The following is a 16883-nucleotide window of genomic DNA, read 5'->3' as shown; positions in this document are numbered from 1 at the left end:
GTCTGTTTGGTGCTTCCCTCAAAAGAGAAATACAAATCTACTGGCCAGGTTAGTTCAGTAACACAATAACAAAATCATTGTAGTTGTAAATCGTACATTCATTCATTCATTCACTCAAACTGAGGGCCTCCTACATAAAGGTCAAGCTAGGTGCTCTAGGCGGAGTTTCCGATCCTCAACACTATTGACATTTTGGGCTGGGTAATTGTTGGGGACGGCTGTCCTGCACATAGTAGGGTGGATGCCAGTAGCACCCCCCAAGTCATGACAATCAAAAATGCCCCCAGATACTGCCGAATGTCCCTTGGTGGGCAAAACTGCCCCTGGAGAGCCACTGCTCTAGGGCTGTGCTACTCAAGGTGTGGTTCTTTAGACCAGCAGCCTTGGCATCACCTGGGAGCCTGTTAGACTGTGGTTGTGTCATCAAGTACTTTATTTTCCACCATCGTGTCAGATGGGACACAGACATCTGACTCTGACTCCTAGAGAACATTGTTTTTCTGTTCAGGAAGAGGGTACAGCCGGCGGAGCTTGCTTTGTATTTAGTCAGACTTACTTAAAATTAGGACTAGGTCAAGTTCAAATACAGGTTCAGCCGAGTACACGTTCAAGCGATGCGGGCCCTTGTGTGAAGTAGGCTTTGTGTGCACTCAAGGAAAATTCCAAGGCCACGGCTAGAAATCCTGGATGAGGTTCAGAAGTCACGTGGAGCTGCCCCCACGCATTTTCTGCGTATATTTTGGGTTCAGGCTGACATTTCATCTTAGCGTGGGTGGAGGCAATGGCTGAATTTTTTGAAGGCCTGAACCCCGCCTACCAGTATTTCTCTTTGCCCTTACAGCTACGTTTTGCTGGGTTGCAATTCAGGAACGTACCTCCCTGCTTGGACAGCCGTTCATGGAATGTGAGAGCTTAGCTCAGAAGCCCAAAGCGGTGATTCCTTCTAAAAAAAAAGAAAAAAAAATTCCCCAGAAGTCACTAGCGAAGTGGATCTTATTAGTGTGAGAGCTGAACTCACATGCTAGAGGCGGCCACTGGTCCTGGGTTCCTCATGGCATATTCCTCTGCTGACGTATTCAGAGTATATAAAAATAACCTGAAGTCAGCCCTTTGTCACTGTGGACTGGTTAGGCGTTTGGGTTCGTAGACACGCAGCCTGTGTGTGCACCTGCCTTTGCTTGGTTGGTGGGACCCTGGGTAAGGGGCTTCACCACTCCAAGTCTGTTTTCTCCTTTGTCTGCTGAGGACAACAGCAGTGCCCACCGCAGAGGCTCCTGTGAGGATTAAGTCAGAGGAGGGATGGAAGCCACTTATCAGAGTGCTGGCTCTGTAGCAAATGCTCACAAATGTTAGCTAATATTAGAGTGGTCATTTAAAAAAGTTTAATTGCCTTTTTGGTTTTCCTGATCTGATAATGAAGTGGGGACAGCAGAGTGCAGGATGGTATTTTGTCACCCTTCATAGCTGGCAGATGACAGGATAATCTTCTAGGCAAAAATGCCCTATCGGCTCGGGTTTCTGGTGGTTGGGTGAAGCCCTGAGACGCCGCCACACTGGAGAAGAAGGGCTTCAGGGAACAGGGAGGTAGGGAGGGCTGGGGAAGGCAGGCCCCGGAGGAGGAGACTCCTGCCAGGAGAGCCATGAGCACTGGTCTGAGAGTCAGCACAGCGGCCAGGTGGGCACGGGGAAGGCTTGCTGTCCTGCCCTTGAGCTGACAGTCTGGTTCAAGAGGCAGCACACGAGCATGAAAGAGTTAAAACAGCTCACAGCCCTAATTGTCTTCGCCTCTCATTGGGTAATTAATGTAGGTGGCCGTTAATACTTACCTAGGAAGTATTCTCCGCGAGGGCAGATATTTTGTCTCTTCTGTTCACCCCTATCTCCCAGCACCTGGAAGTAGCTAACACACTGTAGGTGCCCAAGAAATACTTGTTGAATGGCTTAGTCGTATGCTTCTTTATCACAATCAGTTACTGGTTATACTCAAGAAGAGATTTCATTCCCACTACCCAGAACATTCTACTTCTCTTCTCCAAGTCCATTTCCCTTCTTTTTTGGCTCAGTGTTTCATCAGTGTGTACCACCCCTGTAACCACTTTCAAGAGTTTTACCATATCTGTATACCACTGTATTATTATCTACTTATTATTTTTCTTTACATCGATTCATTTTTATTTCAATATATTACTTTACTTTTGTTTTAGGTAATGTCTGTGAAGTTACAGGTTTGATGTGCTAATTAGAACCTTTTCCTCATATGCTTCAAATGTATAACTGTTTAAAATACCCTCATATGAGAAACCTTACTATGGTAACACCTGCTTACCCTATAAAAGTCAGCTTAAGTATTCCCTCTTCTGGAAAATCTCCCCATGCCTCTTCCAAGGCTGATTTAAATATTGCTTTTATGTTTCTGTCATGTGATAGCCACTCCATGAACCATCTGTAGAAGTGGGCAAGGGACCACGAGGCATCTGACATTGCACAGGGCCAGGAATGCAGTAGATACTCAATACGTGATTTGGAAAGACTGAATGAAACCTCTTGAGTCCAGGAGAGTTTGTGCTGTCTGGCCACGTATGGGTGTCCTGAGCGGACGCCCTAGGATTCTCTGAAGACAATGTGCTGTAACCAACCTTCCATTTGGGTGCCCATAAACAAGGCAGATATGTGAACTTCCATGTAGACTCACACTTCCAGCAGGGAGCTAGTGTGTTCTTTGTTTAGGGAGAGTTGGACCTCTGTCCTTCAGCATCACATTACTCCCTACCAGTTAACCAGCCAGCCTTGCATGTTTCCAGTCTCTGGCCTTGTTTCCCAGGTTTCTTCATGTATGAAGTTATGGCAATGGCAGTCCAGGGAGGTGCCCATGGTCCAGTGGGGCAGAAGCAAGTCAAATAGTTAGAATGAACAGAATTGGATAGAATGAAGGTTCCTTTCAGTCTCCTGAATAACTTCTCCTAATACACATGCTGCACCCTCGGTTCTTCCCGCTCCGAAGGCCGACAGCACCTGGTGTCTGCTGGGGTTCTTGGTCCCATACTCCTGCTTCTTGCGCCTCCAGCATGAGTCTGTCTGCCCAGGCAGGGTCCCGTCTTATGCACTTTTACACTCGCATGGGCACTTGGAATAGTGCTCAGTGAATATTTGATTAGTTCATGGTTATTTATGTATCAGGCAAATTTGGACATGGGTTTCTAGTTTGGCTTCCCATTTTCATGTGGCTTGTCACTTCTCAGCCAAAGCAAAATATCATTGCCGCAACAGAGTGTAAAGGAAACTGCAAACACAGAGCACAGCAGTACTCGGTGGACAGAGCTGGGGGTGTTTCCTAGGCACTGATTTGCCTTTTGTTTTCCAGAAGACTCCACTGGCAAAGAATCTTTGATTTGCTTTGTGGTTTTACATGCTTTTCTTCTGTAGCCTTAGGTCTAGCATGGACCAAATGAGTGCTTCTCAACATCACAGTTGACAGCCTTTTCACGATGCTTTTGGTTGCAAGTAACAGACAACCCAATACAAGAAAACAACAATACTAGGTCCATCATTTCTCCTGGCAGGAAACCCAGAGGCAGGGCACTTCCAAGGTTGAGTAATTCATTAGCCCTTTTTATCTTCCTCTCTACCTGAATTTAGCGTGCTGGTTAACGTCCCCCTTCATTGTTTCAAACTGGCTGCAGAGGCTGTAAGCATCAGGCCCCATATGACAATGTCAAGAGGCAGGAAGACATCTGAAGACACAAGATTTGCAGTCTTGCATCTCCTCTGAAGAGTGAGAAGAATGTCTCCAGAAATACAACTGACTTTCCTTTCTGTGTCATGGGCCAAGGGTGTGTCACATGACCACACCTAACCTAATTATTTGAACATAAGTAAGTAAGTAAACAGGAGAGGGAACGTCACTTTTGGAGGCAACCGATGACTCCTGCCACAAAAGTTCAGATTCAGAGTTTCTCCCAGTGTGGTTTGGAAAGCATCTCCACCAGAATTATCCAGAATATGCTTGCTAAAATGCACATTCCTCAGCCCCTTCCTGACTTCCTGAATCAGAATCGCTGGGAACATTTTAAAAATAACCCAGGGAGTCTGACATGCACTAAGTTTTGGACCCATGGGTCTGGTGTTTGTGGTTGTCACCTATTAATATTTACAGGTTGTAGATCATCCTTCAGCTGTGCTGATCTTCTTGAGGGGAGGCTGAGGGAGCGAGGAGAATACAGAGTCAGCCTTCAAAATTCCCTTCCCAGTCCTTGCCTTTTGGAGATTCAAACAGGAATATTAACTGATACAGTGATGATATCTGGGATTTGGTTTAAAATAATCTGAGTAACGAGGGAGAAGTGAGCATGTGAATACAACAGAGTTAGCCATGATTTGATAATATTGAAACTGTTTGATATAATAGAGTTCATTATACTGTTCTCTTTACATAAGTTTAAAAAAAATCTCCCTTCCTGATACCTGCTCTGTCACTATGTAGCCTTTGACCTTGGGTGTGTCAATCTCCTTCTCTGGGTCTCAGATTGGATTCCAGGATTCCAACAGCACAAGTTCTTTTCTATAAAGCAGTGTATTCATGTTTTCTTTTTCTCCCTTTCCCTCCAAATGAACCTTTTCGTGCACAAAATCTCTTGTGGAACCCAAAGATATGACAGATTTAAGTGAAATAGCTCTGGTTACAGGGGCCTCCCAAGTAGCCTTTAAGAGAACTCCAGAAACCTAGGACTCTGGAGAAGATCGTTTAACAGCTATTGCACTGGGGCATTGCTGAAAACACTGACCACATTTCTGCAGGGGCCTTGACCTTGTACTCAGAACCAAGAAATCCTTAGGAGGTAAAGATTCCGTCATGGATGTAATTACTAAGGCACATCCATGCTGCCTGTGATTCTGTCTTTTTCTATAGAGTCCAGGTATCCCAAGACAACGGGCATAAGCACGTGTCTGTCCTACTCTGTACCAGTGCAGTCATCCCTCTGTATACCTGGAGAATGATTCCAGGACCCCCGTGGATACGCAAATCCGAGGATGCTCAAGTCCCTTATATGAAATGGTGTAGTATTTGCATATAACCTACACACATTCTCCCATATATTTTAAATTATCTCTAGATTACTTATAATACCTAATACAACATAACTGTTATGTAAATAGTCGCCTGTGCATAGCAAGATTTAAGTTCTGCTTTTGGGGACTCTCTGGAATTTTTTTCTGAATATTTTCGATCCGCAGTTGGTTGAATCTGCAGATGCAGAAGACGCAGATGTGGAGGGCCTGCTGTGTCGTGTTGTTACCCTTGACCTGGAGCAGGAGGAGATAGGCAATGCACATTTACTATTGCTTCAAGTTTATTATCAGGGCAACTTTTCTGGCTGTGGCTAGGACCAGGGCTGTGTGGGTTGGCTGAGACTTTCTGGTATGGATGTATCTTTGTCAGATGTCAGGATTTAAATATCAATCCCTCGTGATGTTGAGAGCCCTTTATTTCATCTTGCAGTGTGTCCTATACTGGGCCATGGCTCTGTCTGAATGCTAGCTATTGAACATCATTGCACTGTTCTGATCTTGGTGATACCTTGGAGAGGTGCTGGGGTCAGGTCTTTCTCAGCCAGAGTGTTTCTCCTGCAATGAATGGTCTTAGACTCTGGATACTTTCATAAAATTCTTCAAGGAGGAGATTAAATCACAGCAGTAACCAGATACCTACTGCATTAGTTTCCTATTGCTGCTATGATAAATGGCCACAAAATTCATGGCTTAAGACAATACAAATTTATTTTCTTACAGTTCTGTAGGTAAAACATCTCACATCGGTCTCAGTGGGCTAAAATCAGTAGGGCTGTGTTCCTTTCTGGAAGCCCTAGGGAAAAATCTATCTCCTTGCTTTCCCAGCTTCTAGAGGCTGCCCACATTTATTGTCTTGTGGTGCCCATCCTCCATCTTCAAAGACAGCAACACAAGAGTCTTCAAATCTCTCTCTGACTCTGCTTCCACTATCAGTTCTTTTTTTCTCTCTCTTCTTCCTCCCTCTTCCACTTATAAGGACCCTTGCGATTATATTGGGCCCACCAGGATAATCCAGGATAATCTCCCTATTTTATGGTCAGATGATTAGCAACCTTCATTCCCCTTTGCCCTATAAATTAATATACTCACAGACATCTTTGTGGACATCCTTGAGGAGGGCATCATTCTGGCCACACCAGTAGGTTTCAAAGCATAGTGGTACCTTCCTGTGTCATGAAGGATATGCCTCCGGCAACTGGGGAGGGGCTATTTCACTTGAAAGGGATGTTATCTCAAAATCATGTTAGCTCTTTGCCTAACTGGAATGCTCAAGCTTAGGAGGTGGTGAGTGGAGCATGTTTTTTTTTTTTACCGTAAGTGGGTATGACCTGGGATCAGGGCACAAGGGCACAGAAGACTGGGCATTCCAATCCTCATGTCACGAACAGCTGATGGTATACATTTGAACAAATTAGCCTATTTTGAGTGTCAGTTATCACATTAGTGAAATAGGCATTTTAATACTAAACCACTGAGCCCATGATAAGCATGTGAAGAAGGAATCTATTTAAATTTCCGTCAGAAGTGTGGTTCTTAGAAGCATGGTGTTTTTAAAAAGACAGTATTTTAGTGGAAGGCAATAAAAGTCTACTTCTTTATTCTACAGAGAATTCCCGTTTGGGGACATCGAGCCTCGGGCATCTGTTTCTTTAAGAGGAGGAAATGAAGCCTTGAGTCATTTGTGAGTCTCTTACCCTTTGGTCCCAGAGGATATAAAACATAGCAATGCTTTCTTGACACTAAACTTAAAATAGGAAGCCTGGCGCCCACGTATAGCCGCAGGCTCTTCTCCATTGGGGCCTAGACGCAGAAATTTCCAGAGAAAAGGTGATAACGTTTCACTGGTGCGGGCAGGTAAGCGCCACTCTGGGGGTGAGGTCTAAAATCTTAGCGAAGGAGTTGATCTGGGGTCCTATGAGGAAAAACATAAACAAACAAAAAAACGAAATCCGCAACTCACAAATAGGAACACACATGCTCCCCGGAAATATGGCCGCGGGAAGGGGTTTGGATTTAGCCTCTGCCCATTTTAGAGGGCACATCAGCCCAGGAGAAGGCACAGGCAACAGGTTTTGCAAACTGTAGAGCGCAGTGCGCTCTAGGGCTCCGTGGTTAAGCAGCGTTAGGACTAGGCAGGTGAAGAAAGAAGGGCCAGAATTTGGCTTCCGGAACCAGCGAGCCACCACATCATCCCCAGCTTCTTTCTGAGGCTCCGGAGGCCAGCGGGCCGGCATTCCCCTCCTCCCCTCCGCCTCCACACCCCACCCCGCCCCGGGCTCGGCGGAGGCGGAGGAAGCGCGCGTGGACCGCAGAGTTGGGGCACCGGCCTGTAGTTGGCCTTCTCAGTGGTTCACACGCCGGTGCCTTCCCCGCGTTGCCATGAGTAGTGGAAAGCGCCGTGGAAAAACTAAGAGCTGTAGCAAGTTGTCATGACTCAGAGACTCCTGGAGGAAGTCTGCAGCGCATTCGCGAGCAGCGGCCGGGCCGCGCGTCCGTCCGTCCGACTGTCTCTCTGTCCCCTGCGCGCTCGGCGGCCGCGGGGCGAGTGGGCGCGCCGCCGCGTGGGCCCCTCGGTGGCCTGGGCGCGCCGCGACCGGCCCCGCGCATTCCTGGCCCGGGAGGAGAGCGCGGCGGGCGCCCTGCGCGAGCAGCTGGCTGCGCGCTGGCCGGCCGGGAGCGCCGAGAGCTGGGGGAGGAGCCTGGCCCGGCCGCCGCGGCTCTCCCACTCATTGGCCTTTTGTGCTGCAACTTTGCCCGAGCCCTTCGGGGAGCCGCGCCGCCCCGCGCCCGCCCCGCGCCGCTGCCCCGGGAAAGTTTGCGTTCTCGGCCGGGCCGGGCCGTGGAGACACCGCGCGCCGCGCCGCCACCGGGCTCGGAAACCTCAGCCTCTCGGGGGCTCTTGGGCAGTTGCGTCCCCGAAGGAAGGCGGCTCCGTGCGGGCCATCAGCGGTTGCCCCCGACTGGTAAGTGCGCCGCGGCCAAGGGCGGGCGGGAGGGCGAGCGCCCGGAGTCGGGGAGGAGACCCGCGTCCCCAGGACCTTGGCCGCCAGACAAAGACGTGCTAGAAGTAGCCGAAGCTCATTTCATCTTTCCCCAACGGGGACTGGCTAAGGGGAGGAAAGTGGCTGAACACACATGTGTGTCACTTGCTGGCAGAGGAGTGTGTCTGCGGGGGAGCCGGCGGGGCCCGCGGCTTCTGCCCGGGAAGCTCGTTCCGTCGGGTGAGGCGGGTCGGGATCCGCGCCCGAGGTCGGGGCGCATGCCCGAGGCTGGGATCCCGCCCACGGTGGCGGTCCCCGCCCGCGGTTGGGGTTCGTGCCGGTGGCCCGGGTCCCCGCCCGCCTCCCGGCTCCGCGCCATCCCCGCTGGGGTCCTTGCGGGCTGGTATGGTCCCACCCGGTAGCGCGGGGGCTCCCCCGGCGGGCCACAGCGGCGCGCGGATTAGCCCTAAAACTCTGCACTGGACTTCTTCCGAGTTTGGGACTTTTAAATTCTCGAATAGTTACGTCAGCGGGGCTAGTGCACTTCAGGGCTCGGGCGCACCACGTGACCAGCCCTTGATTTTTTTTTTTTTTTTCTTTTCCCCCCTTGGCGTCCTTGGCCCCAGCGGCCTCGGGGCCGTGTCTTCCCCTGCCTTCGGTCGTCCTGGAAATGCGACTTCAAAAGTAGTGATTCACTGCACGGCCTCAGAGCGCTTTCTGCAGCAAGCTGTTGCATGGTGTTCCTGCAACGTGTGTTGTCCTCCTCGGTGCTTGTCTTTTCTTAAATGGCATCGTCATCAGCGTGATATTATTATTGTTGTTACCTTTTGCCTCCGTCAAATGCTAGGACAGGAAAATGTGGGAGTGGGTTGAGATACAAGTGAAATAGACATTGTGAGAAAAATGTGTCTCCAAGGTGGACTGGGGGGATGGAAATAGAAGCTGAGCCGAGGGAAGGGTAGCCAGCGTGTTTGGCTGGTGCCAGAGTGTGTGTGCGCGTGCGCACGTCTTCATATGTGTGCGTGCATGTGTACACATGTCTGTCCCAAGCCTTTTCTATCACAGTACATGGAAAAGCAGGGGTCCTAGTGCCATTTCCTATCTGTTTTATGCCAGAGGAAGGTTCAGCTCTGTTATTAGGTGGAGAACTTCTTATTTCTCTAGGATTCCCTATTGAGGCCACATTTCAAAAACTGTTTCCATTGTATTTAGAAATGACTTTGTCTGGGGCCTTGTCCTGAGGCTGGGTTTCATCTGTGGTTTTCATCCATCCAGATTCACTTATATATTTCAAAGTTAGTCTTCACTAGTGTTTTTAGGGGGTCCATTTGGACAGTTGATGGAACTCAGAGGAAGGATTTGGTTGGGAATTGTGGAGTGAGTTACCTCTTAAAATGTTCGGCTTTCCTGTTCTGAGGTCGAGCTGGGAGCTCCTCCAGAGAATGGGGCCAGTTGTGCTGGGCAGGTGAGTGGAAGGGAGTGGATTCCCACGGGGCTTCTCATAGGCTGTGCCTGGGGCTTGGGCATTCTCTTCAGAGGAGAGTTGAAGCAGGAAATAGGTCAGGGACTGCCCTCCTTGTGCAGACAACCACAGCCAACTCTCAGCTACCCGGAGCCTCTTCTTTGGCTCTTGCATTGTCACCGGTCCCTCATCAAAAGTTAACTTCCCAAGTCTCAGGGAGGCCAGCACCACAGAGTGCAGCCCATACGTAGGCATTACTGCTTATGAAGCCGACACACCCCTCCTGGTCCCCTCTGGGAGAGCTAGGCAGAATTGGCCTCTGGTCCCTCTGTTCGCATGCATCCCTTTTGTCCCTCTGAGCTTGGGCACTTAGAATATTTTATCTGGAAGGAAACTTAAAGATCAAGATTTCATTTTACAGATGTGAAAAGGGAGACTCAGAGAAGTCCAGGGTCTTGGTCAGGGTCACATGTGAAGGTGGGACTCAAACCCAGGACCCCAGACACCTGGCCTGGCAGCTAAGTCCTGCAGCCTCTTTGGTTTCACGCTTTGTACCGTGGTTATTTACATTTGTCGTTTCTATGGAGACAGACAGTGCTTCCAGGAAGGCTTGTCTAGTTTACGGTACCACTCCACAAGTGTGACCAGGGGCCGGGGGTCGGGGTAAATGGTAGTTGAAGTAAGTAAGACCACCCCTGCTCTCAGGGAGGGGTGTGTGTGTGTGTGTGTGAGATACCTGAACGGACACACACTGGGCAAACTTTACGGTGAGGATAGTGCCCCAGGAGGGGATGTTTGCATATGCATGAGGATGGTTGGTTGTCCCAGGGACTGGAGTGGGCAATATCTAGTAAGGGCCAGGAATGCTATGCAGGGGACAGTCCTGTCCAACCAAGAACCGCCTCACCCCAAATGCCAATAGCGCCCCCTGTAGAGGACACTGCAAGGGTTTGAGGAGTTGGGAGAGACCAGTTCTAATTGGGAAGATGAGAGATGGGGGTCTATGGGCTCACTAGACCCCAGGCTTTGGGTTTGAATGAGGCTGGGAGAGACTGAGGGTGAGGTCAAGAGCCGTGTGTGTGTGTGTGTGTGTGTGTGTGTGTGTGTGTGTGTGTTCTCCTGGGACTCAGTTCCACAGCCAAAAGCAGATGGTTCTTGAATTAACTATGGTTTGAGTCGAGCAAGCCCTGGCATCTTTTGCATAACCAGGAGAAGGTTTAGGAAGCTGGTGGTGGTGTCCCTGACTAGTCCTGGTGGGAGAAGCAAATCTAAGGAGAAGGAGTGGGTGCCCTGGTCTCTCCCGCTGTGACCTGTGGCCACGGCGTGGGAAATCTGTCCCGGTGGCTGGGCTTTGTCTCCCTCGCCCCCACTGAGGTCACAGTCCTTTGTTCACAACCTTGATAACCATTTCCACAGCAACTCACCGTGATGACAAAACAAGCCAAGGATTATGAAATCATTCCAGAGAAAGGAAGCCATGAAAAAGAAGAGCTGGGGAAACAAGTTTGTAGGGAAGTGCCTCTAAAAATAGAGTAGAGGGCAGGCGAAATTCTCGGGGGACTACAGAGCCGTGATCTGTGATGGGGCTTTCGTTTCAGATACGTTGGGTATCAGCTGCGTCCCCCTCCCTTTCCTGTCTGGTACACTCTGGTGTACGGTTTCAGTCTGTCATTTAGCAAATGTATTCAGGCTACCACTTAAAAGAAAGCAAAGTTCCCAAGACTGTTTTTCCGTGGCTTGGAGAAAGGCAGTATAGAGAAAGCTCCAAATTCAGAGACAGAGATTTTGTATTAGAATCTCTGCCCCACTCTTACCGGCTCTGTGACCTTGAACAAGTCACTAACGGTCTCTGTGAATCATGATTTCCATCTCATTAACAGTGGGGGTAGTCACGGTGCCCACCTGGCTCACAGAGCTGTAGGGGCAAGTGAAATCGTGTGCATGAAAATACTTGGCAAACTGTGAAGTGCGGTGCAAATGGAAAGTCATGCTAATATTTTTCACTTTGTTATGATTAAAAAGGATTTAATTCGAGGAGGTAGATTTCCTAGCACCTCCTGTAGCTTATTTTTGTTATTATTTTTAATTGGAAACAAGGAGGTGTGCTAGTCGATGCAGATCTCTTTTATTTGGAAGCTGGTTATCTAGGTTTCCTTTCTGTCCATCTTCCCTTGCTTTGTCACCCTCCCTTTTAATTGCTTATTTATACTTTCCCCAGAAAACAAGTAAAAATAAAAGAATAGGAAATGCATGTCAGTTCCTCTTACAGAGAGCAAATCTGGTGAAAAACTGGAAAGAGAAAGCAGTTGCTTCACTGGCTCCTATGCAGGATTGGCTATTTAGAGTCCTAATTCCTCTCACCGCCTGGTTGCGTCCAGCGGGTCCTCTGAGGTCCAGAGCTCTCCGGGTGGGTGTCTGTGTCATCGAGAGCATACGGTTCCTGGCCAGCATCCTCAGGTTTAAGCTCCTGAGGGCATAGGGTTGGTTTCCTATCATGACGTTTCCCCAGTGCGGGCCCATTCCAAAGAGGCGATAAGAAGATGGGTCATGTCCATGTCAGGAGCATCTTTCCCTCCTTCTTTTATGGTCAGGACGCCCCTGCCTCCAACCCTCAGGCTTCCCCTGGCTGCCTGCTCTCCAGCACCTGCTTCACAGGAAACAGGAGAAGGTCCAGTGTTCCCTTGCAAACCTTGACGGAGGGTCGCTCACCTTGTGAGTTACCTGGCCCAGGAACCTGCGTTCCACAGCTCCCTGCTTCCAGCTCCCAGGTTGTCTTGTGCTCAGCCATGTGCTAGGGTCTCTCTCTTCCAGTGCCGACAAGACCCTGCCTCATTTCCCCGGCATCCTCGTGCCTAGTGCCGTGCTGAGGAGGACACCTGTCCACAAGACCCTGCCTCATTTCCCCGGCATCCTCGTGCCTAGTGCCGTGCTGAGGAGGACACCTGTCCAGCGGTTCCTTCTTGGGTCAGTGACTGTCTGCTTTGGCTCCTCTCTGGAAACGGCGGGTACAAGCCTTTGCTCCGTGCATGAGGTCTAGACCTCTCGTTGCATTCCATGGGTAGGGAGAGCTTACGGCGGTAATTTTGCTGCTTGTGTAGTTTTGGAATCAGGGAAAATCTGTGACCATTATAAGATATGGAGAACTCCAAGAGGTTTTTTTTTAAAAAAAAGAACACTACTGGGGGGAGGGGGAAAAATAAATAAATAAAAAAATAAAAAAGAACACTGAAATTTTGCCTTGTCTGTACTTAAGGCATTTGTTCAGGCCTCAGCTTGATTATGAGCTGAGTTGCCTGCTCTCAGTTCAGAAAAGTTAGAGAAGCTGGCTCTGGCCTGAATTAAGTGGCAGCTAGACAGCTCTGGTGGCAGCAGCAGTGAACATCTTTCTGCCCTTGCTACTTTCCTTGCATCCATACGTTCAACTAATATTTATCGGACACCTACTGTTTGTTGAGGACCCATTGTGAGATCGACACTATGCTTGACATCTATGTTTTGCTCTTACTTCTTTTAATAATCTTTCCAAGTTATTCAATTTGTCCCCATTTTATAGGTTCAGAAACTGAGGCTCAAAGAGGTTAATGAACTTGCCTAGGACTACAAAAGGCTAGTAAATGGCAAAGCTGGCTTCAAGCTCACATCTGCGCGTCTCCAGAGCTGTGCTCTCTGTACTATACTCGCTGCCCTGCTCGCCCACCCAGTGGATGACTCAGTTGGGTTTCTGTGCCCAGGGTTCTGGTGAAGTCGAGGCACCTGTGGGTTCCATGCACTGGCTCTCGGGAGAAGTAGGCAGCCTTGGCTGAGGTCTTGACCCCAAGGTGCTGGCCTATTCAACAGGCATACCCCTTGGCTTTGTGCTCTCTGATCGGGGGGCAACTACGTCATCACTTACCTGACCATGTAGCTTCTCCCAGCACCTGGATGGGTTTATTTCTTTGTCTGTTGAAAAGAATAGTGAAGACTGTCTCCCTGCCTTGTCCTCCTAGAATAACTTCCTCCCCTTTGAGCTTTGCATAAACCCCGGTCCTTGAGTTCGTTAACCCTGAGAGGTATGGGAGCAGCAGTCCGATTTTAAGGAGTGTGTTAGTTGTGTATGAGAGGGGGGTTCCCCCTCTGCGCCCCCTCCCCGTCACCAGGTCTCCCAGGGAGCTGGTCACCCTTGCCTCCCATCTGTAAGTCCTAACCAGGAACCTGGCCCCTGGCCAAGGTGCCAGGCCAGCTGGGGCTGGGCCGCAGTGGACACTGCCCAGAGCCTCCTCCAAGATGTCCTTTTCCAGCCAGCCCAGGGGGCTGTGCCTCTAGAGCCTCGGGGTTTTCAGATCAGAAAATCAGTGGCCTGGAAGGGACCCTGGAGACCCAACAGTCCAAACCCTCATTTTATGGAGGACGTGCGTGCAGCCTGGGTGGGGCAGGGTCTTGCCCGGCTCCCCCCGGGTTAGAGCCGTGCCAGCGCCCCCGTGGACTGCTGACATGCTCTCCGTGGGGAGGCGGACCCCGCTGGGCTGCTTTGCATATCACTCTCTTCATTCTGCATGCTTGAGAGAGACGCCGCTTGAGACCAGGGTCCTGTGGGCATGAGGTTTGCGGTCGGAGCAGCCGATGGAGCTCAGCCTGGCGTGGCCTTGGGTAGTGACTTTCTCCATCCAGGGGCTCCATTTGGTCTTCCTGAAACGGGCTGTCACATAGCTCACAGTGACAAAGGACCTGCACGGTGCCTGGCACACAATAGGTGCTCATGAACCTTCGTTCCCGTTGCTGTTGCCACCTGTATTCATCCTTGTTCTATGACCCCAGACGGCGTGCACACGGGGCCTGGGGTGAGTGAGGGAGCAGCGTGCCCACCTGAGGGAGCACACCTGGGCAGGGGCGGCGGGAGGAGGGGCATGTGTACTTTGAAGAAGCACGTTCAGCGTGTTCCGTTGGGGAAAGCGGCACACCCTGTTGTGTTTTGTATTACTGACGCCATCATTTGTGGAGCACTTCCGTGTGCCAGGCCCTTTGCCAGTTTACATGACTGGTCTCAGTGAACCCTCCCCACGCCCTTTCCAGACAGGATGGCCCTTGCCCTCTCTGGCAGATGGGGAAGCTGGGCTCTGAGGAAATCTTCCACAAGGTTGCACAGCTCTTTACTGCGGGAGTGGTGTTGAGACTCTGGCCTCCTGTCACCGGCTCCATCCTGCCTCTCTGGGGAGAGTGTGGTGGGGATGCAGGTTCTGTCTCGGAATGCTGAGGGGGCGCCTGGAAGGGCTGCGCATATGTGCCCCACGTGCTCCCGTGCCTTGGCTCTGGCTTCTAACCTTTGCCAGCTGGGTCATGCCCAGCTCCTAACCGGCCAACAGCTCCCAAGATGGAGATCTCAGAGGATGCCATTTTGGTCATTTATGACAGGTTTTGCTTTTCTTAAAAAAAAAAAAGAGGAGTGAGCCAGCGTGAGCAGCGCTGGGCTGTCTTTCAGCTGTGTTGGTGAGAGCTTCACCAGCATTTTCCGAAGTGTGGTGCCCAGCTCCCGGGGGGCCTGGCCTGAGCCTGGGGGCTGCCTGGCCGTGGTGAGTTATCTGTTACTCATTCTGTTAGAAAAAAAGTAAAAGCAGCACATCAAAACCACAGACTCACCGGGGTTATTCCTTAGAGTGATGTACCTTTATTTAATTTGAATAACTGACTTCACTGAAAGTTAAGTATAAAGTAAATAATAGTACAGAGGGTCTAAGGTACTATACGTGAAACATGCAGTTATTAACGCGACTTTCCAACCAATCAGATGCTTAAAACCCAAATCATCTTTGATTGTTCCCCATTTCGCTTCCCTCCCTCTTCACGATGTGTTGGGTGGACATCGTGACGCTCGATGCACGACTGGCCCTGCTCCCCTGCGGCTGCTGGGATTCCGTCCCGCATCGCCTGGCCCTGCTCCACGGCTCCGGCTCCGGCTCCCTCGTCTGCGTTTCCTCTCCCCTCCCGTTATTCTCTACTCCGCATAAGGGCTGTCTCCCAGATATTCGGCTGCTTCCCTGCTCTTAAATCTCTGATGCTCCCCATCCCTTGGAAAACAACCAGTTCTTGGCCTGACGTTTGAGGCCTTCGGCAAGCTGGCTCGGGCCGCGGCTGCCCCGGTGAATGGCCCACAGGCCCCTATTCAATGCTGCTCCCATCACGACCACACTCTGTCCTCCAGAACCCAGACCGAACTCTGCGGGTGCTGGAGAGAGGCTGCCTGCGTGCCTTTACTCAGGAATGGTTTTGTTCTTTTCTCCCTGAAATAATTTCCAACTTACAGAAAAGTTGCGAGAGTAGTACAAAGGACTTCCCTGCTCCCTTTGCCCAAATTCCTGAATTATTGCCATTTTACCTCATGTGCTGTCATCCCCTCTTTATATGTGTACATATGGATGGAGATACATATATATATATCCATTATCATCACTCTTTTTCTGAATCATTTGAGAGCAAATTGCAAACACGAAGGTGTCCCCATCCAAACAAACACTCCAGTGATCATTTCCCCCAGGCAAGGCCCCTCTCCAGCACAACGCCATACAGCCATCCAGTTGGGAAATCAGTATGATATGTCACAGCATCAGCCAGTCTTCAGAACCCATTCGAATTCATCCACACTGTCCCTTTTCCTACAGATCCAGGGTCCAGCCCAAAGGCACCTGTCACACTCTAAGTATGCCCGCAGACTCTCCTTCAGTCTGGAAGAACTCCTCCGTCTCTTGCTGTCTTTCATGACCTTTCAGAGTGCAGCTCTTTCATTCTGGGAAAATCCCTCAACCTCTGTCTCCTCATGACCAGACTCTGGCTGTCGTTTGGGGCAGGGATCCCATAGAAGTGACATAGGGTGAGGACCATCCACCGCCAGGGACGTAATCCCGGTCAACACCTGGCCACGTCGGTGCCCACCGGGTTTCTCCACCTTTAAGTCATCATTTCCCTCTTTGTAATCTATCAGTATCTGGTGGGAAGGTACTCCAAGACCACACCACTGCCCTTCACTTCTTTAAACCTCCATCCACCTCCCTTAGTGTCCTTCGATGGCTCCTGCTGGAATTCACCACCACTCTGATGGTTTTTAAATGGCGGATTTTCAGTTTTCATCGCTTCTCCTACATTTACCAGTTGACATGTACTGTAAAGAGGAACTTTCCCTCCCCCCCATTTATGTATTTGTTCGTGTTTTTATATCTATATGGGCTCGTGGATTATTACTTTACTCAATGGATTTTAATCTGTTACTATCTGTATTTTTTTTTTGATGTCCAAATAGTCCCAGATGTGGCCAGTGGCAGCCTCTTTGAGGTGATTCTGATGTCCTTTTGACGTGACCCCTTTCAGCAGACATGCTGGGAAATAGGTGTGTGTAATGTGTACAC

At 50.1% G+C, this 16883-nt stretch overlaps 1 protein-coding gene across 19 annotated transcripts in view; it reads left to right on the top strand.

The window, feature by feature from the left end:
- TACC2 (transforming acidic coiled-coil containing protein 2) overlaps positions 1 to 16883 on the top strand; it is a 205509-nt gene that overhangs the window by 82210 nt on the left and 106416 nt on the right. For 14 of the 19 annotated variants that reach the window (XM_059899304.1, XM_059899311.1, XM_059899300.1 and 11 more), the window contains one exon: positions 6674 to 6748. The exons of the other annotated variants lie outside the window; for them this stretch is intronic. In XM_059899304.1, coding sequence (XP_059755287.1) covers positions 6674 to 6748 — 75 coding nt within the window. The remainder of the gene's footprint in view (positions 1 to 6673; positions 6749 to 16883) is intronic. 19 annotated transcript variants of the gene reach the window in all.

Source organism: Balaenoptera ricei, chromosome 16 (genome assembly GCF_028023285.1).
Source record: "Balaenoptera ricei isolate mBalRic1 chromosome 16, mBalRic1.hap2, whole genome shotgun sequence".
NCBI lineage: Eukaryota > Metazoa > Chordata > Mammalia > Artiodactyla > Balaenopteridae > Balaenoptera > Balaenoptera ricei.
The sequence above is the reverse complement of the archived record's forward strand: the minus strand, read 5'-3'. Positions and strand labels throughout refer to the sequence as shown.